Source organism: Heloderma suspectum, chromosome 13, assembly GCF_057233095.1.
Source record: "Heloderma suspectum isolate Gila_16-S chromosome 13, 16-S_ref, whole genome shotgun sequence".
NCBI lineage: Eukaryota > Metazoa > Chordata > Lepidosauria > Squamata > Helodermatidae > Heloderma > Heloderma suspectum.
In genome coordinates this window covers 33,128,995-33,149,871 of record NC_139470.1, presented here as the reverse complement: position 1 = coordinate 33,149,871, position 20,877 = coordinate 33,128,995, and the positions used below count along the sequence as shown (strand labels likewise).

The 20,877-nt window shown below is 48.6% G+C and overlaps 3 protein-coding genes across 20 annotated transcripts in view; all 3 read left to right on the top strand.

Annotated features, from left to right (window-relative positions):
* Positions 1–4: 4 nt before the first annotated feature.
* LOC146336352 (D-dopachrome decarboxylase-like) lies at positions 5–6,189 on the top strand. Its single transcript, XM_084819997.1, has 2 exons — positions 5–319; positions 422–6,189. The coding sequence occupies exons 1-2, from the start codon at positions 212–214 to the stop codon at positions 878–880; spliced, it is 567 nt and encodes a 188-aa protein (XP_084676123.1). The 5' UTR covers positions 5–211; the 3' UTR covers positions 881–6,189.
* Positions 3,943–8,307, top strand: LOC146336351 (uncharacterized). The gene is made up of 2 exons (XM_084819990.1): positions 3,943–7,862; positions 8,260–8,307. Exons 1-2 carry the CDS (start codon positions 6,814–6,816, stop codon positions 8,282–8,284), a joined length of 1,074 nt encoding a protein of 357 aa, XP_084676116.1. The 5' UTR covers positions 3,943–6,813; the 3' UTR covers positions 8,285–8,307.
* Positions 7,616–20,877, top strand: part of CABIN1 (calcineurin binding protein 1) — a 205,025-nt gene continuing 191,763 nt past the window's right edge. For 15 of the 18 annotated variants that reach the window (XR_014785760.1, XM_084819982.1, XM_084819984.1 and 12 more), the window contains exons 1-2: positions 7,769–9,723; positions 10,242–10,334. Coding sequence is in view for 17 of the 18 variants with exons in the window: in XM_084819982.1 (XP_084676108.1) it covers positions 9,721–9,723; positions 10,242–10,334 (96 nt within the window). In the remaining variant the exon portion in view is untranslated. Of the gene's footprint in view, positions 7,678–7,768; positions 9,724–10,241; positions 10,335–20,877 lie in introns of those variants that run through there. The other 3 variants (XM_084819973.1, XM_084819972.1, XM_084819971.1) reach the window with 3 other exon arrangements.

The window sequence follows — 20,877 nt, the reverse complement described above, 5'->3', positions numbered from 1 at the left end:
GCCTCCTCGCCTGGCGCGGCTTCGCGTGCGCGCTCGGGGGCCGGCCCGTCCCCGCCGGAGCGGGAGGGGTCCTCGCGCGGGGGCGGCGGCGCGAGGCGGGCGGGGCGCGGGCGCTTCCTCGGCCCGGCGGGGCCGCCCCCCGCCCCGCCCCGCCCGGAGCCAATGCCGGGGCCGGCCGAGGCGGCGGCGGCGGGGCTTCAGAGGCGCCGAGATGCCCTTCGTGGAGCTGGAGACCAGCCTGCCGGCGGCGCGCCTGGCCCGCGACCTGCCGGCCCAGCTGTGCGCGGAGGTGGCGGCCGCCCTGGGCAAGACCGAGGAGGTGAGCCCCCGCGGCGCGGCGCCCGTGCGGAGCCGCCAGGCGCCCGGCCGCCGCCTCCCTCGGGCCCGGCGCGCCTGGCTGGCGGCGCCTGTCTCCCGGCAGAGCGTGAGCGTGACGGTGAGGGGCGCGCCCGGCATAGTGCTGGGCGGCTCGGCCGCGCCCTGCGCCCAGCTGGTCGTCTCCTCCGTCGGCGTGGTGGGCTCGGCCGAGCAGAACCGGCTCTGCGCCTTCCTCGCGCGGGCGCTGGCGCTCGGCGCCGACGTCCCGCGGCGGGCCTGTGCGCAGCCGCCGCGCCTCGCGCCAGGGGCCGGCGGGGCGGGAGCTCCCGGCGCCCCGAGGGGCAGGGCGGGCGGCGCTGCGCCACGCAGCCCCGGCCCGCGAAGCTGCCCGCCGGGCTGCTGGGCGAGGGGCCGCCGCGAGGCCGGGGGGCGGGGCGGGCGCCCCCGCCGCCTGGAAAACGGACCTCCCTCGCTCGCTCGCTCGCAAAGGATCCTCATCCGGTTTCATCCCCGGGAGCCGTGGCAGGTCGGCAAGAACGGGACCGTCGTGACGTTCCTGTGAGCCCCGTCGGAGGGCCGGCGCTCTGCCTCCGCGCTTCACGCCCGCTTCTCCGGAAGGAGCCGCTCCGCCTCCCGGCCGGCCCCGCCTCGTGCGCTGGCCAGCCGGCCCGGGCCCGGGCCCGGGCCCAGGCCAGGCTGTAACCGCTCGCTGACAATAAAGCGCCCGGCGCCACTCGCCTTCGCGTTTCCTGGGGCGGGGGGGGCTCCCGCGCCGCAGCGCCGGTGGCGCGCCCTGGCAGCGCGGGCCCAGGCTGCGAGGCGAGGGCTGCGGAGCGCCGCGCTGGCCGGCGCGGCAGAAACGGACAGTGGCTGGCGGGCCGGCGGGCGGGCCGCGACTCCGCTTCCGGTTTCGCTTGTTTCGGGTTTTCTGGGAAAGCGGTGAAGCCCTGACTGGACTTCTGTGATCACCCTTTTGAAAAATATGTGAAAGGTCTCGGTATCATTTTTCAGTGCAATGAAATGGGCTGAATACAGCCCGAAAAAGTTAAAGAAAACCATCAAAGGCAAGTTAGGATGCTCGGAATACCGAAGTGGAACCTTGGAGCCGCAGTCGCCTCTCTTGTAGGTTAGCGACATCTTCCAGCGGCCTGGGGGGCTTGGGCCTGGGATGAACGATCAACGTACCACAAAAATGGGTACAGGGTCGCACACACGGTCTCAGGCTTTGCCTGGTCTTCAACAGCTTTCCCATAGTGGGTGAGCTTATCTGTTAATAAGGGATCTGAAAGCCTCCAGAATAGGAAAGTCTACTGAACTTTTCCACTGGTTTACAATAGTTGCCCTTGCTGCGACTAGAGTGCAAAATAAAGTCTTTATGTAGGGTAGACATTCCTTTGGAATGATACCCAGAACTTGCAAGTACTGGAGTCTTGGCAATGGTTTGGGCATATTCATTTCTTTGAAGTATTTATCCCAAAATGCATCTACCAGACCACATGGCCGCCGCATGTGGATAAGCCTACCAGCCTGGTGGCTCACACACCCAGCATTTATTTGAAGCTGCTATGAAGACCTTCTGTGCCTTGATAAGGGTTTAGTGTCACTGAGAAAGTACTTTGAAAGTCAATTCCCTTGCCCTTATTGCCTTCATTGAGGCAGGAACAAAACACTTGTCCCAAAGGGTATCCCAGAATCCACTTCCCAAAATGCTTTTAATGGTTCAGGTGACCCACAAAATAATTCAGTTTGTATAGCCTTAATTCTAGAGATACAAAACGTTAAAAGACATTCAACATCAGTCAGTGGGTGTGTTTTCTCTGGCAACATATGAGGACTTATTTGTTTATTTATTACATTTCTATACTGCCCCATAGCTGAATCTCTCTGGGCAGTTTACAAAAGTTAAAACAAAATACAATATACAAAGTTTAAAAACCATTTACATAAAAACATACGACAATGAATCTGATGGTGCATTTGCATAGAACGGAACCGATAAAGGCTTGTATCTTCCATATTCTCTATATCAGCCATAGATATATAAACTATTGTGATTAATGTTCGAAAAACAACTCAGTCCTTTTTCCTTCCAAGCACAATAGATTATATTAATGTGATTATCTTTAAAAGCTGGATGAAACATAAAGGGCATTAAAAGGGGATGCTGCATGTGCTAATATTTTTGTCCATTGTTCCATACAGCAAAAGTTTCAGTATTGAAAAGATTTCTGATCTCATGTAGATGTTTAATACAGACAGAATTACCGTGATCCCATTAACAGGAAAACTTCACCTCTGTATATTCCATCCCTGGCCAATGAAAATCTCCGTGACAATATAAATATATTAGCTGGTGTAACAAGTGCTTCATAATAGAAATTTAAATTTGGAACCCCTAGGCCACCCCTTCTTTATTTCTATACATTATATCTGGGTTTTTTGTTTTTACATATAAAATCATTAATTACTTTTTGCCATTTTAATTACCTATTTAAATAATCTCTAATTTGAAAGTATTTAAGTACTGGTCTTGTATTAAGTATTTTATTCTCCAATTGATCTAAAGGCTTAACCTAATTACCATCAAACTGGTCAACAAATTTATTAACCCCGTAGGGTTGCCATTTTATAAAATTACCAAATTACCCTATTTTTATTAAATTGTGGATCAAATAAGACTGATGCCAATGGTGATTGTGAGGGACATAACTAGACTGGGGGAGAGCAATCCTATGACCCCTAGACAGTTTCCAAGCTCCCTTCCCCTTTGCAGCCGGTGCACAGAGAACTGTGCCAGCTTCCTGTCCAAGGTTGCAAGTCACCTTGGAGGGAAGGTAATGGGGGATTCCCATAGGGAGGGGATGGGACTGGGGAGGGAGGAAACCGCTGGTCTCTCCAGCCTCCTTCCCTCCACCTCCCTGACTCCTCAGCTAGATGGATTAAGATTAAGTTTGGAGGTTTACGGCTATCCCGAGTGCGAGGAGCCCCAGTGACAAACCATCAGCAAACAAATGAGTTAAGCAACTGAGTTTAGCAACAGGGCGAGGAAGCCAGGACAGTCGACTCTTTCCTCCCTATTCCGTACTCACAGTAAGTAACTGTAAATAAATAACTATAATTTCCCCACCTTGTAGTAAGCAACTAAGTTTTCCAAGGACACCCCCCCACTCCAAAGTTATGAAGGTAGAAAGCCAGCAGTGGGGAGGGGGCTACCCAGTGTATTGCACTGAGTGCCACATGTATGACTGTCTCCCTGCTGGGCGGAAGTCGTGGGTGTGTGCTTGGTGTAATGAGTTCCTGGCTCTTGAGGAACAAGTTCATTCCCTTGAGGCCAAGGTTGCCGACCTGGAGAAGCTAAGAGGCAGAGAAGTTGGTGGATGAGTCTTTTGGGGACCTATCGGCTGTGTCCCACTCCCAGGGTGACAATTCCTCTGCTTTCATGGAGAATGGAAAGGAGGAAGGAGGGCGTCATTCTGAGGAAGAGGGAAATGATCCCTCAGAAGGGACCCATTCCTTGGAAGATGAACAAATATCCTCTCGCGCTGAGGATGTGCCTCCAGGGGGAGGGGGGCTTGTAGTAGGAGGTTCGACCGTTGGACTCACAGACAGCTAGGTTTGGTGAATTGCCTGCCTGGTACGAAGGTTGCGGACATCACACGCTGTCTAGATAGCCTAGCAGATAGTGCTAGGGTGGAGTCAGTGGTCGTGGTCCATGTTGGTTCTGATGATGTGGGGAAATGTAGGCGTGAGGTCCTGGAAGCCAAATTTAGGTTGCTAGGTAGGAGGGTAAAATCCAGGACCACCAAGGTGGCTTTCTCAGAAATGCTACTTGTTCCATGCACAGGGCTAGCTAGAGAGGCGAAGCTGAGGAGTCTCAATGTGTGGATGAGACAGTAAAGTAGGGAGGAGGGGTTCACATTTGTTAGGCAATGGGGAGCATTTTGGGACAAGCCGGGCTTCTACAAGAGGGACAGGCTCCACTTGAACCAAAATGGAACCAGACTGCTGGTGCTAAGGGATGGCAGAGCAACTTTTAAGGCAAACCCTGGGGGAAAGCTGGCAGCAGCTCGGAAGCATCCAGTTTGGATTAAATCATCCCAAAGGGATGAGCAGTGAAGTGGCCAACTTTGCGGATGACACCAAATTGTTTAGTTAGATCTGTGGCCATGGCTTTCCAAACTACCAATTTTGGCACACAGTTCCTGCTCCCTCTTGACCTGTTTCTGCACTGGTGGCTGTTTCCAAGGCATTATTGGCAGTTTTCTCCATGCCCCCCACCCATCCTGCTTTTTCCTCAAATCTGTTTTCCTAATGGAAGTTAAGTGGGCTGTACATTCTCCCAGTAGTGCTTGTAATTGGCTCAGGATTTCAGCAGCAAGACCTGGAGAGGTAGAGATAAGGCAGCATCTCCTGCTCTGGAGGCCATTTTGTGTTCCTGGAGCCTAGACAGTTCTGTGCCCTTCACGGAGAGTTTAAGATAGTTTGTGACCATTCCAAGCCCACCACGGGTATCCCGGTTGTATGGGCACCTGGTCTGGTTATCTGGAGGGCTGGATGGCCTGATAACTGTTAGATGCAGAAAGATTCACCAGTGGGAGTCAGGCTCAGGCTCTACGCCCCCATTTTAGGTTGTGACATCACATGACCTCCCCCCCAATGCTTCTTCTGAATAATGAAAAAATGCTGCCCGCCGGTAAATGTGCCAAGGTCCCCCCTCCCCCCGTTTCGTGGTTGTGTCGTGTGCCCTGCACACATAGACATATGCTGCTGCCTCACAGAAAGTTTTTAAAAAGCGCTGCCCACTTTGAAGGCTTCAACACTAGATGTTCCTGTGCCATTTTAAAAAGAAGGGCCCTGGGGTAGTCTGCATGGAAACAGAATGAGAAGTGCTTCCGGTATTATCCAGATTTTCATGAAATCGCTTTTGGTCTGTCCCAGGCACACGCAAAAAAATGCAGAGTAAACACCACTTTGAAGCCCACTTTTCACAGGTCAAACTGCACTTCAATCGGCCTCACTTTGCAGTTGGATAGGCGGAGTCCTGCTAGTGGAAGTGACGGTCGTCACCCCCCTAGATGCTGCTCTGCCAGTGGGGGAGGCTTGCCCCTGCCCCTCTCCATGCTCCACTGCTCAGGGAAGTTTAATGGAAGAGATGAGTGTGATGGTTTACGCCTCTCCCCCGTGCGTCTGCCTACTGTAAACCAGTAATACTGAAGCCCGGGAACAGACCGACAAGCGGGCAGACAGGAGGCGCCTTGGTCCTTCACGGAAAGGGCTGAAATTGCCTCCTGTGACCCGAACTAAGCTGCCATCTCCTCCCCACAAACACACGGAAGTCACACATGGGACTATTCTGAAAGGCAGGCATGAATGAATCAGCAGCTCCTATCCGTGAGTGGAAAAAGTAAGCTGCTGTGTTACTCTGAAGAGGTGGCCAAAAAAGATACTGTGATTGGGGAGGCTTGGTCCCAGCTCTGCCCGTGCTCCTTTGCTATACTGGCTGCCCTCTCTCCTTCCCTTCTGGGTATTCCGTAGTTGTAGGTACATCACACCGCTGTGAAGTTGTATGTGTATCACAGTAACGCGACCACGAAATACTGCTGGCTGCAGGCTCCTGCTACTGGCTGCCCTTTCTCCTTCAGCTCTGTGTATTCTTTATTGTGCACTATTGTGAAGGTTTGAGGCCTACAGAGGCAAAGGGAAAAAGGTCAGGCTTAGATGCCTGGATTTTTTGTTGGAAGGGGGTAACCCTGAGAAGAGTAGTTTCATTTCCCCAGTTGAGTTTCATTTCTTCAGGTTTGAAACAGTACTCTGTTTTGAGGGAAGACGGTATAAAAAGAGAGTGAGTCAGTAAGAGCAGAGTCGGGGAGACCAGGGCATGAAAACTAGCTGGAAGAAGCAGCCTAGAGAAGTCTGAGTACAGCTAGGGTAAAGGAACTTGTGTTTCGCAACTTTTATTTTCTCTTAATGCCTTTTGTATCACCCAGCTCTATTGTGTAAATACCTTTAGTTGTGATTTGCTTGCTTTAATTTACTGGTAAACTGTTGTGGTTAAGCCCTGTGTCTACGGTGTCAATCACCCCACTCCTACAGCTACACTCCCCACGTTATTAGAAAGGGAAAGGTAAAAGAACGAAGGTGGACTCTTAAGGAGGCAAGAAATCCTTAAGGAGTTGCTCAGGGGGTCCCGATCATAAGGAGAACCCTACATATAAATGGGCTACTCCACTATTGTGAATGAAACAGCACTACTGCTATTATGATTGAGGAAAAGAAGCTACTTATTGTGGGAGCAGCCCTACTGCGAATGGTGAAAAAAGGGGCTGGCGGAGGGGCGGCCCCACCCCTTGACCATGTCACTTGCAGGTCAGAGCCAAGTCACAGAGGCACGCCCTGGATTTAATGCGTGGCATGCTGCCACGGAACTGCTCCAGAGCCACATTTAAGAAAAACTGAGTAAATGCGCCTTCCAAAAATGTGCCATTTTCAGAAGGGATGCTGCAAGATGGTGGCGGATTGGTAACAGCATCGTCTGTGGCAAATGGCCCCAACGTGCGCCACCACCACATTAAACTGGCCAGGACCTTGGCCCTGTTGCAGGAGGGTCGCCTGCCGCCCGCCCTCTATCAGATGGGCAAGTGTTGTGCCTTGCTGGCCCCCAAGGCCCCTGGCTCAACCCCGCAAGAATCCAGCAGTCCTGTGGGCAGGCAGGAGGGGCTGCCACGCGGACTGCGCTCGGAACGACCAGTCCGCGGCGAGCAAGCCCTCCTTTGCCCGAGAGCCCCGCGGGGATCGGCCTCGCCGCCCAGAGCCCGCAGCCCTCCTCCCCCGGGCCGGCTCGCGCAGGCCTGCTGCTCCCGCTCGGGCCCGCGCAGCTTGCGCCGCGGGGCGCTGGGCTTCAGCGCGGCCGGGCGGCGAGGGAGGGCCTCCGGAGGCGCGCGGGGGGTCGGCGCCGCCGCCTGCCGCAGCCCTCCGGCGAGGCCCGAGCGCCCCCAGCGGCGCCTCGCGAGCAGGGCGCGGCGGGCGGCGGCGCTCGGGCCCGCGGCCGGGCGCGCTCCCCCGCGAGAAGGGCGCGGGGGCCTGCTTGCGGCGCCCCTCGCCTGGGGCGCGCGAGGGGACGCGACGGGGCGCGCGGGCCCGCCGTCCTCGCGCCTCAGGCGACGGCCTGGGCGGGAGAGGGCGGCGCAGCCTCGGTCCCGGCACCCCGCCGCCTCCCGGGGCCGCGCCCCCTCGCACCAACCCGTCTCGCCATTGGTCGCCGGTGTCGACCAACGAGAAGCCGCTTTGCTCGGGCGGCGGCCTGGGCGGCGAGAGTCCAGCTGGCGCAGCCGCCGCGCCCCGCCGCTCCTGCCTGGCCGGGTGGGCTGCCTGCTGCCGGCGGGAGGCCTCGCGGGAGTGGCGCCGGCCGGGGGAGCCCCTCCGCGGGGGCGGCCCGGGGCTGCGGCCGTCCCGGCAAAGCCGGCGACGAGCGCCCGCCGGGGCCGGACGCGGCTCGTGGCGGAGCCGGGCGGGCCGCTCAGGCGCTGCGGGAGCGCTCTTCGCGCGTAGGCTCCTCGGGGCGGGGCGCCTCGCGGGTGGCGGAGCCCCGCCGCCTCGCGTGCCGAGGGGAGGGGCGGCCCGGCCCCGCGTCTCCGGGCGAATGGGGAACGGGAGGCGGTTCTGGGAGGGCGGGCCTGGGGCTGAGGCGCCCTCCTCCGCCCCTTCCGCCCCCTCGTGGGTTGGTTTCCGCGCGCTACTTCGCGTTGGTGGTGGCGTATAAACGATCCTGGGCCTTTTGTTGTCTTCAGCGGTGATGTGGGGCGGAAATGCTTCCAGTGCGTTATATTTCTACGGGACACTTTTCCGTTTCATAACTTCGTTATTAATACTGAATGGATGCCTGTTGTAAATGCAATATTAGGCCAGCTTAGCGGGTTCAAAGTTGCAAGTCATGTTTTTCAGGTGGTTGGCCTTGGCAAGTATGTGAGAGAATACACCATTGAAATACATGTATGTCTCAGTGTGAAATAGAACTAATAAATTATGACTGACATTTGTTTACAGCATTTTTACCCCACTCTTCAGTGAAAAAAGGTTCCCAGAGCTGCCTACACAGATTGTTAGTAACACAATCCCTGCCCTCAGAATTACAGCCTAAAGGACATGGGACAAAAGGAAAAAGGATTGGGAGGGAGGAGGAAAAAGGCAAAACTCAAGCACCAGTTCTTAGTTTCAAAGTTCTTCTGTATTCCTTCTGGCAGGGAAGGAGGAAACAAGCTTCCTGCAGCTGCTCCTTCTCTGGCTGATGTATGTGGCCAGGTTGGTCTCCCCCTTGCCATGAGGTTCTTCTTGGAAAGCAGAGTGCAGCCTCCCAGTGACCCTTGGCTTTCTGACAGCGGGATGAGGCCAGCGTCTGTAGTCCTAGGCGATTCTCAGTTGCAGCTCTGTGCTGCTTCTGGCTGGGATGGTGAGGCGAGCTCCCTGGAGCTGCTCCCTCTCTGCCAATGGATAGGGCCAGGTTGGTCTCCCCCTTGCCAAGAGGTTCTTTCTGAAAGGCAGGGGAGGCAGTTGAACTCTGTTGAAATAGATGAGAGGTTGTGAGCCACAGTTCCTTATTAGTGTGTCAACAGTTTTCATCATATTTGTTTTCCCCCCTTAAATTTAAACTATATAAGAGAAGTACATGGTATTGTTATTTTTTTTTACAAATATTCGAGTAAAGTTTTCTATGTGATATATTTAAATTACATTAAGTGTGCTTAAATTTTTTCCTCAAATACTGTTTTGAATTGGGACAAATCATTAACTTGGGGTACTTTTTAAAGCTTTGTTTACCAGTAAACAAATATGCTAAATTAGTTCACTCTCTAGGGTGTCAGAAAATTTTCTGATGCACATGATCCTATGCAAATTTGCATGGGGTCATTTTCGTGAAAACCCACATCATTAGTCTTCAGTCTTTATAGCACTGAATGGATTCTGCTCAATACTCAGAATTAGGCATCATAACTGCATTTGTTTATGTGGCGGGAAAAAAATGAAATTCATTCTGGGGATATGGCCAGATTGATAATCTTGACTTCATTTCTGCTGCCTTCACACACTTTGAAATTTGCTCTGGATTTCCGCATATTGTCCAGTTCCCAAGGTAGCTGGATAAATCTATCCAATTCTATTGCTGCTGGTCCAGATTTAATACTGTTAGTCTGGAAAGTTTCTTTGAGATATATCAACATTTGTAAATCCAACTGGAACTGATATTTGAGTGTGATCCTCCTCTTGTGCTCCATTATAGGACAGGCTATTCTAATTGATTGATAAATAATACTATATGCATTCTTTAACTTTTAATTTTGCTCCTTAGATTCCTGCATGAACTGAGCTTCAGGAGGCGGTGAATGGCAATCCTGTATCTCCACAAGCATGGTAAGGTAGCTGTTGGCTCCTTCCTTATTTAGAGAAGGCCGTAGTTGCAGGTCTTTATAAAAGCTGGAGGCTGCTTGCTGAATACATTTTTCTGGTTTGATTCTCCGTGTACGTGCGAACATGTCTTCTGTTTTCCCTTATATTAGACCAGAGAACTCTCTGTACGCTAAGCATGTTAGTGTATGCTTAGGCTATTTTTGTGTGTGTTTAACCTAATAAACAGTTAAACACACTTATAATAAACACATTTATTAGGTACTTCGAGTACCTAATAAATGCAGGAGTTTAATCCAAACAGCTTCACCTCTCCTTGGCAAGGTGCCAGTATCTTCCTCTGGCTCCCTTCCTTATGCAGTGCTTATTGGTGTACTTATTTTTTCTACTGTTTCTAAATGGTTATTTTGAGGGGGAAATTGCTAACATTCTGGTGCTTAAAAGAGAGACCATTTTACAATAGGATTACAGGAAGTTTGCCTCAATATATGCTGACTGCTGGGTTTTTTTGGTCTCACTTTTAGATTAGGATTGCAGCACTGAATGCCTGTTCCACTGTTGAAGATGACCATGAAGGGACTTCTAAAAGCCATAAAACTCAGACAAAGGAGGCACAAGTAAGCAAAACCTGGTTCTACTATGACCCAAAACTCTTGGTTCCTTCTGGGCCAGTTTGGATGTTAACAGGAAACAACGGTTTCCCACTGTGTGCCTAAGCTTTAGATCCATGGTCTTCCCCTCCCCACCCCCTTGCATGACACAAGGAGGAAATCAGGAGCTTTCACTGGAAGAAGTGAAAGCAGGATCTTGTGATGTATACTGTAAGATGTAACCCACCCCTCCCCCAACTGACCTGTACCACTTTACCCTCCATTGTAGTGCCCACTTTTGGGAATGGATGAGCAGCTTCCCGCACATCTAGTGCTAAACCTGAGCTGTTAGCACTAAAAGACAGTTGCACTATAGCAGGGGTAGGCAGCATGGTTGGCACCAATATGCCCTAGATACCTTACATGCTGCCCACTAAGGCACCCTACCTTTCCCACTTTTTAAAATTAGCTCATTGACTCGGTTCGCATGACATGACAACCCGCCATGAGCAGGCAGCTGAACTTGGTGTCCACAGGGTTGCTTAATTTTCACGAACAAGCCACGCTGAGAACCCATGATTTGCTGTAGGGTTGTTTGAACCCAGGAGAGTGATTTAATTGTGGGTTGCTGGGATTGGCTGGGCAAAAAGGGCAAAAAAACCTGTACTGCTCTTTGTGATCTTTCCAGCGCCGCCCCCAGCCTCCCTTGCCGGTGACTGCCCCTCCACCGGTGACCAAACAGCACTTGGCAAAGACCATCACTTGTTCGCCACCCATTTTTTAGAATTTTTCGGGGCCTCAAGACTATGCAAATGGGGACTTTTAAAAATTATTCCCCCCGCCCCATTCCTTTTCAAATGAGTAGGAGTGCACTTTCTCCGGTCCGATATGTGTAGCCTCGCCTTGCCAATTTCATTGTATGTTTCACCTGTCAAAGGGAGCGGTGAAGTGAGAGAAGTAGGTACTCCCCAAAGGCAGAGGGACCACAATATCTCCCAGATGGCAATGTAATCCTCTTGCTTTTAAGTGTTGAACTGACACTTCTCAGTGTCCTCCTCCCGTTCAACACTTTCTCGAGTCTCCAGTAAGTCCAGAAAGGGGAGATATGGCTCTCCCCCTTTTCATGGCTCCCTTTTTGGAGCAGTTGCATACCCCTGAAGCACTGGGGGTGGGGGAAGCCGGGGAACAAAAAGGGGTAGCAATCGGAGCAGGGAGGGTCCAGGATGAGGACAACACAGGTTCTGCTGCAGAGGCACTTGGTATACATACTGGAGCCAGCTGGAGGACTGAGGGGGAAGGAAGTGGAGAATAATCCATGGCAAGCCCAATTGTCTGTCAGGTATATTGTAGGTTGTTCTGCAAACAACCAACCCACCATAGCTTATTTGCAGGGTGGCTTAGTGTGACATTTGATTCAAGGCAGATAAAAGGAATGACTTCTTCACATTGTTGTTGTTCAGTCATTAAGTTGTGTCTGACTCTTCGTGACCCCGTGGACCATAGCATGCCAGGCCTTACTGTCCTCCGCTCTCTCCCGGAGTGTGCTCAGGTTCATATTCATTGCATCAGTGATGCTATCTAGCCATCTCATCCTCTGCCGGCCCCTTCTCCTTTTGCCTTCAATCTTTCCCAGCATCAGGGTCTTTTCCAGGGAGTTTTCTCTTCGCGTTAGGTGGCCAAAATATTTGAGCTTCAGCTTCAGTATCTGTCCTTCCAATGAGCACTCAGGGTTGATTTCCATTAGGATTGACTGATTTGACCTTCTTGCAGTCCAGGGGACTCGTAAGAGACTTCTCCAGCACCACAGTTCGAAGGCATCAATTCTTCGGCGCTCAGCCTTCTGTGAGAGCTTCAGTCCAGCTCTCACAGCCATACATTGCTACTGGGAAAACCATAGCTTTGATTATGTGGACCTTTGTCGGCAAGGTGATGTCTCTGCTTCTTACTATGCTGTCTAGGTTTGCCATAGCTTTCCTCCCAAGGAGCAAGTGTCTTTTAATTTCATGGCTGCAGTCACCGTCTGCGGTGATCTTGGAGACCAAGAAAATGAAATCTGTCACTGCTGCCATTTCTTCCCCTTCTATATGCCAGGAAGTGATGGGGCCAGATGCCATGATCTTAGTTTTTTTAATGTTGAGTTTCAAACCAGCTTTTGCACTCTCCTCTTTCACCCTCAACAAGAAGCTCTTGAGATCCTCTTCGCTTTCTGCCATTAGGATGGTATCGTCTGCATATCTGAGGTTGTTGATAATTCTCCCGGCAGTCTTAATTCCGACCTGTGATTCATCCAACCCGGCGTTTCTCATGATGTACTCTGCATATAAATTAAATAAGCAGGGCGAAAATATGCAGCCTTGTCATACTCCTTTCCCAATTTTGAACCACTTGGTTGTTCCTCGTCTGGTTTTTACTATTGCTTCTTGACCCTCATACAGGTTTCTCCGGAGACAGGTAAGGTGGTCTGGTACCCCCATCTCTTTAAGAATTTGCCACAGTTTGTTGTGATCCACACAATCAAAGGCTTTAGCGTAGTCAATGAAGCAGAGATAGATGTTTTTCTGGAATTCTCTTGCTTTCTCCATGATCCAGCGAAAGTTGGCGATTTGATCTCTAGTTCGTCTGCCTCTTCGAAACCCAGCTTGTACTTCCGGTAGTTCTCGGTTCACATGCTGCTGAAGCCTAGCTTGTAGGATTTTGAGCATCACCTTGCTGGCATGTGAAATGAGCGCAACTGTACGGTAGTTTGAACACTCTTTGGTGTTGCCCTTCTTTGGAATTGGAATGTAAACTGACCTTTTCCAGTCTTGTGGCCACTGTTGAGTGTTCCAAATTTGTTGGCATATTGAGTGCAGCACTTTAACAGCATCATCTTTTAGGATCTTAAATAGCTCAGCTGGAATACTGTCATCTCCGCTCGCTTTGTTGTTAGTAATGCTTCCTAAAGCCCACTTGACTTCACTCTCTAGGATGTCCGGCTCAAGTTCAGTGACCACACTATCATGGCTATCAGGGACATTCAGATCTTTCCTGGATAGTTCTTCTGTGTATTCTTGCCACCTCTTCTTAATCTCATCTGCTTCTGTTAGGTCCCTGCCTTCTTTGTCCTTCATCATGCCCGTCTTTGCACAAAACGTTCCCTTGAGATCTCCGATTTTCTTGAAGAGATCTCTAGTCTTTCCCATTCTGTTGTTTTCCTCGATTTCTTTGCATTGTTCATTTAAGAAGGCCTTCTTGTCTCTCCTTGCTATTCTCTGGAACTCTGCGTTCAGTTGGATATATCTTCCCCTTTCTCCATTGCTTTTCGCTTCCCTTCTTTCCTCAGCTACTTGTAATGCCTCATCAGACAGCCACTTGGCTTTCTTGCATTTCTTTTTCTTTGGGATGGATTGAGTTGCTGCCTCCTGAACAAAGTTACGGACCTCCGTCCATAGTTCCTCAGGCACTCTGTCTATCAGGTCTAATCCCTGAAATCTATTCCTCACCTCCACTGTATATTCATAAGGGATATGATTGAGGTCATACCTGAACGGTGTAGTGGTTTTCCCTACGTTCTTCAATTTCAGCCGAAATTTTGCAACAAGAAGCTCATGATCTGAGCCACAGTGAGCTCCAGGTCTTGTTTGTACTGACTGTATAGAGCTTCTCCATCTTTGACTGCAAAGTACATAACCAATCTGGTTTCGATATTGACCATCTGGTGATGTCCATGCGTAGAGTCGCCTCTTGTGCTGTTGGAAAAGAGTGTTTGCTATGATCAGTGTGTTCTCTTGGCAAAACTCTATTAGCCTTGTCCTGCTTCATTCTGTACACCAAGGCCATGCTTGCATGTTATCCCGGTTATTTCTTGACTTCCTAAAACTACGGAATTTGCTCTCATAAGATGTAGTGATGGCCACCAATTTCGATGGCTTTAAAAGGAGATGGGAGTTTGAACCCCACCAAGGGAAAGGGGAAAATGTCCCCACTCACTCATAACTTTTGCAAGCCTGGTTCCCTCCACCCCCACCCACTATTCACGATGGGGGGAAGAGAGGGAGCTCCTGGAGCACAACAAACACTACAAACACCACAGAGTAGCTCCCTTACCACCCAGCCATAGCAGCAGACAGCAATTGGACACATCATGGGGAATTTCTCTTCCACCCTCTGCCAAGACCCCAATCATAGATGCCAGGAGCACAGGGGCTGAAGGAACAGCTCGAATCAGGTGGAGCAGCTCTGGGTTTAGGTGCTGCAGGTCCCTGGTTCATATACAGGGTACGACCCCACAGTAGATAAGGTGGGGAGGACTCTCTCCCTCACACCCACACATGATCAAGGCCACCTGGCCAATCAGGAGGACTGCTGCATGGTACAATAGCCCATGAAATTATTCAGGATGGTGAAAATCCATGCAGACTGCAAAGAACTCCAAAAGGATCTCTCCAAACTGGGCAAATGGGCAACAAAATGGTAGAATTGATGCAAGAAATGTAAAGAGATGTACATTGGGCCAAAAATTCCTAACCTCAAGTTCCACACTAGGGATCACTGGGAAAGGGACTGAAAATAGAACTGGCAGCATCATAATACATGGTGCTTGGAATAATGTTACAATTCTGCTAGCCACATCTCAAAAGGATAGAGCTGGAAGCAGTGCAGAAAAGGTACAACCCCCAAATTATCGGGGGTTCGGAGAACTTTGCAATTTTGGGGGCTTTTTAGTTTAGACAAAAGGTGCCAGGGTGGGGTGGAGGGTGATGACAACGACGTGATAGAGGTTTATAAAAATTATGTGTGGTGTGGAAAAAGCATATAAAGAGACCTTTTTCTTAATTTCATAGTGTATTGGGTTATTCTGTAAAATTGATTAGCAGGCTATTCTGGACTCTTTGCACAAAACATATTTCACTTTTGGAATTTGCCTACAGGACTAAAATAATCTTTTAAAAGGTGTCTTTCTCCCCCCCCCCCCCCCCCGCTCCTTAACTGCTGCAAGTTCTGAACAGTGCCACAAGGCTTTTGTTCCAGGTTGGCTGGGGGAGGTTGCTCTGCTCTGAGCTCCATGGTTTGTTCTTTAGTTCGTATGGCCATATCCCTTTAATTGCTTTTAAAATTGTTTTAAAATGCTGCAGTTTGCTTGGTAGCATTAATTGTTACAGGCATTGAGTATATTTGCCTTATCCCTTTCTCATGGACTCAAAAGGCTTTATCTCCACTAATTGCCACAAATCGCTGGGTTGGGAGCCCATAGCTGTGTTGTAGTTTGGGTCTTTTACAGTCTGATGTTTTAAAGCAAATACGACTTGGAGGCTTGTTTTTCTTTTAGGGAGTGGAGTGAACTCTGAATTACAAACTCCCTCTTTTAACTTTTTAATTTTTTACCTTTTCTGGGTAATTTTTGCTGACTGCTCCTGCATATTATGACATTAGAGTAGCTAAGTTTAACAACTCTATAATCGTGCCGAATAACAGCCTAGCAACAGCAGAGATGGGGAAACTTAAAAGACCCAGAAGTCTGGGCAAGGATGATAATGTGGTGCTTCCAAGTACTAAACAAAGCAGAATGGATAATTATCTTTGGCCAGTGGAAGCCAAGCCTGTTCCTGAGAAATTTGCAATTCCAGTCCAAAACTGTTTTGACACTTTGTGCTCAGAAATTATTGTTCACAGATCTGAGATGGAGGATAGCAAGGCTGGCGGCGTGCCTCCTCCTTTTCTGGGTGAACAGAAATTGACTCTTGGATGAGCAGATCTCCTGGTGGAACAATGTTTGTTGATCAGCCAGACAGTTCAATCAATTTATAACAACTAGATAATATCTTGGAGAAACTGGATTGCCTAATCAGCAGGCACCCTTACATTCCTGCACTGTCTAATATCCATCTTCAGGAAAGGCAGGGAGAGACCGAGGAAGCACGTTTTAAGAACTCGCCAAAGGGCAAAGAAACAAGAACTTCTGCCCACTCAAGCAGCTTAATATTGAGACCATGCGAAATTGTCGTTCACCTTTTGCCATACATAGGCCCACACCCTAGGGGCTCTGTGTTTTGGGTTAGTCAACATTTGAAACTGTTACTGGGCCCTGCTTCAGGTAGTATAGATTTAAAATCAATGGAGGTAGCAACCCTGCTATGGGGATAGTTGGCCACCTCCAAACTCAGAGGCAACTGCCTATTCAATGCGTGGCAGGAAGAGCGTGGAGGGTATCATCTCCTCCATGCACCAGCCATCCTGTATTCACAGCTAGACGCCCGATTTCGGCTGCCTAGCCATGGGACATCAGAGTGTGGGATGGGGAGGCCGGACAACACATAGAAAGTATACTGGCACTTACGAATGCCCCGCCCCTGGAAACGCCCCCTTCCCCCCTGCTCCACGCTGGCCTTACGAGTGTGGGGACAATCCCCACTGCCTACAAGGTGGCGGGGGAGGGGTGGGGAGGCAGTTCTCCGACCAGTCCTGTGGCTGTCTAGCCTCTTAGGAGCGCGCCCTAAGAGGCTTCTCAATAATGGACATGCTACAAAAATTCTTTTAATTTTTAGCTCCCAAAGAATTCCAGCAATGATAATGGAAAAGAAAGATCAGCTAGCCCAGAAAGGGATGCTCCCTCATTAGCATTTTAAAGACACAACAGTAAGATTCCTGTTATCTAAAAAGGAGGTCATGGGGAGGAAATCTTTTTCTCCTCTTTCCACTAGACTCACTTCCAACTCAGCTGGTTGTGATTCAGTGGGATGAATCGATCACAGTACCTACTGGAGACATAATGATATTGGAGGAAAATCTTAAGGCCCCTCAAGTGATATTACATCAGAGTAAACCAGATCAACTGGATTGGACTGAGCCAGCAGAGGAAGACTGATAACCACCTTTCACAAATTTCCTGATAAGGAACAATGTAAAATCATGAACGAGTTAGAAAAATTACAGACCAGGCTAAGTCAAATACAGACATTTAATGAACAAGATATGGGGGGATCAGTGGTAAATCAATCTTCTCATTTTACAGTGATTTCACCTAAATTTAGAGTTAAAAGAGAAGGTAGAATTGGAATAGCTAAATCCATGGATGTAGAACTGCCCAAAGAAGGCACCCCCTTGCAAACAACAGAAAGGAAGGATGTATTTGAGACAATTGGTGAGACAGAGATTGTATTTCTGAGAGAAATAGAATTTACCTCAGGTCAATACCTAATAGTGAGGGGTGGACGTCTTATAGATATCTAGAACCACATGAACTAGGTAGCACAACTTTAAACTTGCCACAAGCATCTCATGTGGATAGGTATGGGACATATGGGACTGGCTCAGGTGCCTATTGGCAGCGTTTGTTTAGACACTGCATGTTTCTTAAACAAGATAGTCCAATAGCAGAACAACCTGAATCTTTATTGCGTATTCTGTCCTAGAATATGGCAGGCTGGAAGATAAGTTTATTGACCCTGAATTTACCCCCTATAGATAATCATTTGACCTATGTTTACAAGAAACTTGGCTCATAGATGCTAATGATATTCACATGCCAGGCTTTAAAATAGTGGCTCTTCCAGTTCCGAAAACATGGAAGCCTGGGCGTGGAAGTGGAGGCCTGGCAGTCCTCCTTTCTGTAGATACACAGTTGGATATAAAACATTTAAAACTAACAAATGATGGATATATTCAGTCCTAGTGGATGTTTCAAGAGTCAATCGAGTCATCTGTTTGAATGTATATATGCCTCCTAAACCTATAAATCAGCGCATCGAACAAGTCTGGTGGGAGACTTGTCTTGGTGTAGCATCAAGTCTTGGTGTAGCATCAAGTGCTACAATGGATTGAGGAAGCATTCCCAAGAGCCGACGTTTTGTTATGTGGGGATTTTAATGCTTGAATTGGTGGAAATAATGAACAAATGAGTAAAGTTATTGCCTTAGATGAGGATAATGTTAGAATCCCAGACACTCGCAGGATAGGTCCTTCAATAAGAATGGGCAAATACTCTACGCTTTTGCATATAAACACCAGTCATTGAGGGCCATTGGATAGGATGAACAGCCACTATACTTAACCTAGAATGGGGGAAGCATGATTGATTACATCTTTGTGACATGTAACATTTATTCAAAAGTCCAATCCTTCTATTTAGAGGAATAGACAGATAGTGATCACTTCTCATTGGTTGCAGAGGTAGGCAATATAAAGATTAGTAAGCAGCTTACCACGTTATATCCTATGCAAGGTACACACATTGGGGGAAAAACATAGTAGATGATCATTACTTGTGGTAGATGAAATAAGGCAAATTCTGGGGAATCAAATTATTATGATAAAGTTCAGAAGTGAATTTGTAAATAAGGCAGGTAATTATCTTAGGCAGGTAATTATATCAGGTCCTGCTAGAAAATCTAAGGCCCTTTTTAATAAAAATCTGAACCATAGAAGATGGAACCCCACACAGAATCCTGGTTTGATGCAGAGTTTAGAAGTAGCAAACAGCCCCTGGTAAAAGCAGCTAGATTTTTAAGGACAAATAAATCTGATGGTCAAATTAGGAGGTTTTTAATACAGCGATGTGCATATAAAGACTCTTTAGAGGAAAAAGGGAGAGTCATGCTAATACATTTTGGAAAGATCTTGGGCAAGCCATTATTAGTAAAAATGAAAACTATTTCTGGGATCTTGTAGCACGTAGTCTTCAATTAAACCAGTGGTGAATCACCCAATCCCAATGGCAAAATGGGTTTTGTATTTTGGAAATATGTATAAAGGTAACCCTGAAGAAGGTCAAGGAAGAAGGTATGAAATGACAGATAAGTGAGTTGTAGAGGCGGTACGTGTGTAGCTCCCTGTTAGCGAAGCAGAAGTAAAAAGTCTCATTGGAAAACTCACTTTAGGTAAAGCCCCAGGATGGGATATGCTGCCACCAGAAATCTTTTGTATGTATTCCATGTGGTGGGCGCCGATTCTGGCAACACTATCTACGTCAATTAATACAACTGGAATATTGCCAGTTGGCTGGGTGTCTAGTATCATAGTTTCAGTTTATAAGAAAGGCAGCCGTGGGGGTCCCCAAAATTACCACCCAATAAGTCTGCTTGATGTTCCTGCTAAAATATATGGATAGCACCTTCTAGATACGTTGGAACAATGGGTGGAAGAGCAGCAGGTTTTGTCCCGCGTGCAGGCTTTCCTTCGCAAGGGGCACGGCACAATCGGCCAGGGCTTCATCTTGAACGACCTTCAAAAATACGTAAACGGGCTATCAAGACAGTTATATATTGCATTCGTAGATCTGTCATCTGCTTTTGATTCTATAGATCAGCAGCGCTCATGGGAAAACTTAGATGCCAGCTCATTAGATAAACGCCTACTGTTTCTTACATAGCAGCTTTTGATACTGATATCAGAATTCAAATTGGTATGGCGGGTTCCCTTTTGGACCCTATTCCCACAGCAAGGGATGTCAAACAGGGTTAATCTTGGCACCACTTTTATTTAATCTTTACATAAATGACTCGGGAACTCCTCTCCCCCTCCTCCCCCTCCCGCCCACTGTTGGGAAACAGAAGATCCCAGTTGAGAAGATTGTTTACCAAATTTGGAACGTATTGTAAGCAAGAAGGCCCGTCAATTAATTATAGTAAGACTACAGTGATTGTGTTTGCCAAGAGGCTTAAGCAGCATAAATGGGCTCTGAATGGACACAAGATAGAACAGTGTCACTCATTTAAATATTTAGGGCTTCATTTTTCTGAAAATACCCTATCGCATACCCACCTCAAGGCAATTACATCATCAGCTGCCTGCTTGTTGGGGCCCATAAGCAAGTTTGATCATACTGAGGGCTACTGCTTAGTAGTGTAGCAGCCATATCGGAGGTCAGACTAAGTAGCCTCATGCAGTCTCATGCTTCATGTTCTTGCTGAGCTCTTTCTCCCTTGAATATATTGTTGTAAGCTGACGAGACACAGGAATTCCTTATCTTGTCAAAGGTCATACAATTGTATATCTTGTTCTCTGCTGTTCTCTTCTGTTCTCTCCTTATCATGGCTACCCTATAACCCAGGTCTTGTATTATAAACAATGGTGCTGGGAGAAGAAATGTTGAGGACTGTAACCCCATGTGGGAGGGGGAGGAGGAGCCGTTTCATATGTGTCACAATGACTATAAAACCAATGTGCTGATGTATTTCAGGGCTTCTGGCTCTTTGGAAATGATTCCAGCCTTAAGCCCGCGCGTTAAATAAATAATCTCTTTTTCCTTCACTCCGTGGTCTCTCTGACTCTGGGTTCTGCAACAGTAGAACCAATGTTAAATGTTTACATCGCCAAGATTGTAGCCCACCTTCTGTATGGAGCAGCAATTTGGGGCAGTCATTGCAGAGATTAACTTGATGTAATTCAAAGTTAAGTTCTTGCTCCTGATTTTGGCAGTAGCACACAGCACACCTGGGGCAATATTAAGGAGTGAACTAGGTCTTCCTTCTTCAAAAGCACGCATACATAAATCCACCATTTTGTACTGGAAAAAGCTATTATTGGTGCTGGATCATTATTTAGCAAAACTCTGCTTGTTTTATCTACAGAATAGAGAAGATTGGGTACAGTC

Coding starts and splice junctions, on each gene's coding strand:
- LOC146336351 (XM_084819990.1), top strand. CDS start 6,814: ATGCTGCAAGATGGTGGCGGATTGGTAACAGCATCGTCTGTGGCAAAT. Junction 7,863..8,259: donor TGCGGGAGCGCTCTTCGCGC/GTAGGCTCCTCG, acceptor CATGTTTTTCAG/GTGGTTGGCCTTGGCAAGTA.
- LOC146336352 (XM_084819997.1), top strand. CDS start 212: ATGCCCTTCGTGGAGCTGGAGACCAGCCTGCCGGCGGCGCGCCTGGCC. Junction 320..421: donor CCCTGGGCAAGACCGAGGAG/GTGAGCCCCCGC, acceptor GTCTCCCGGCAG/AGCGTGAGCGTGACGGTGAG.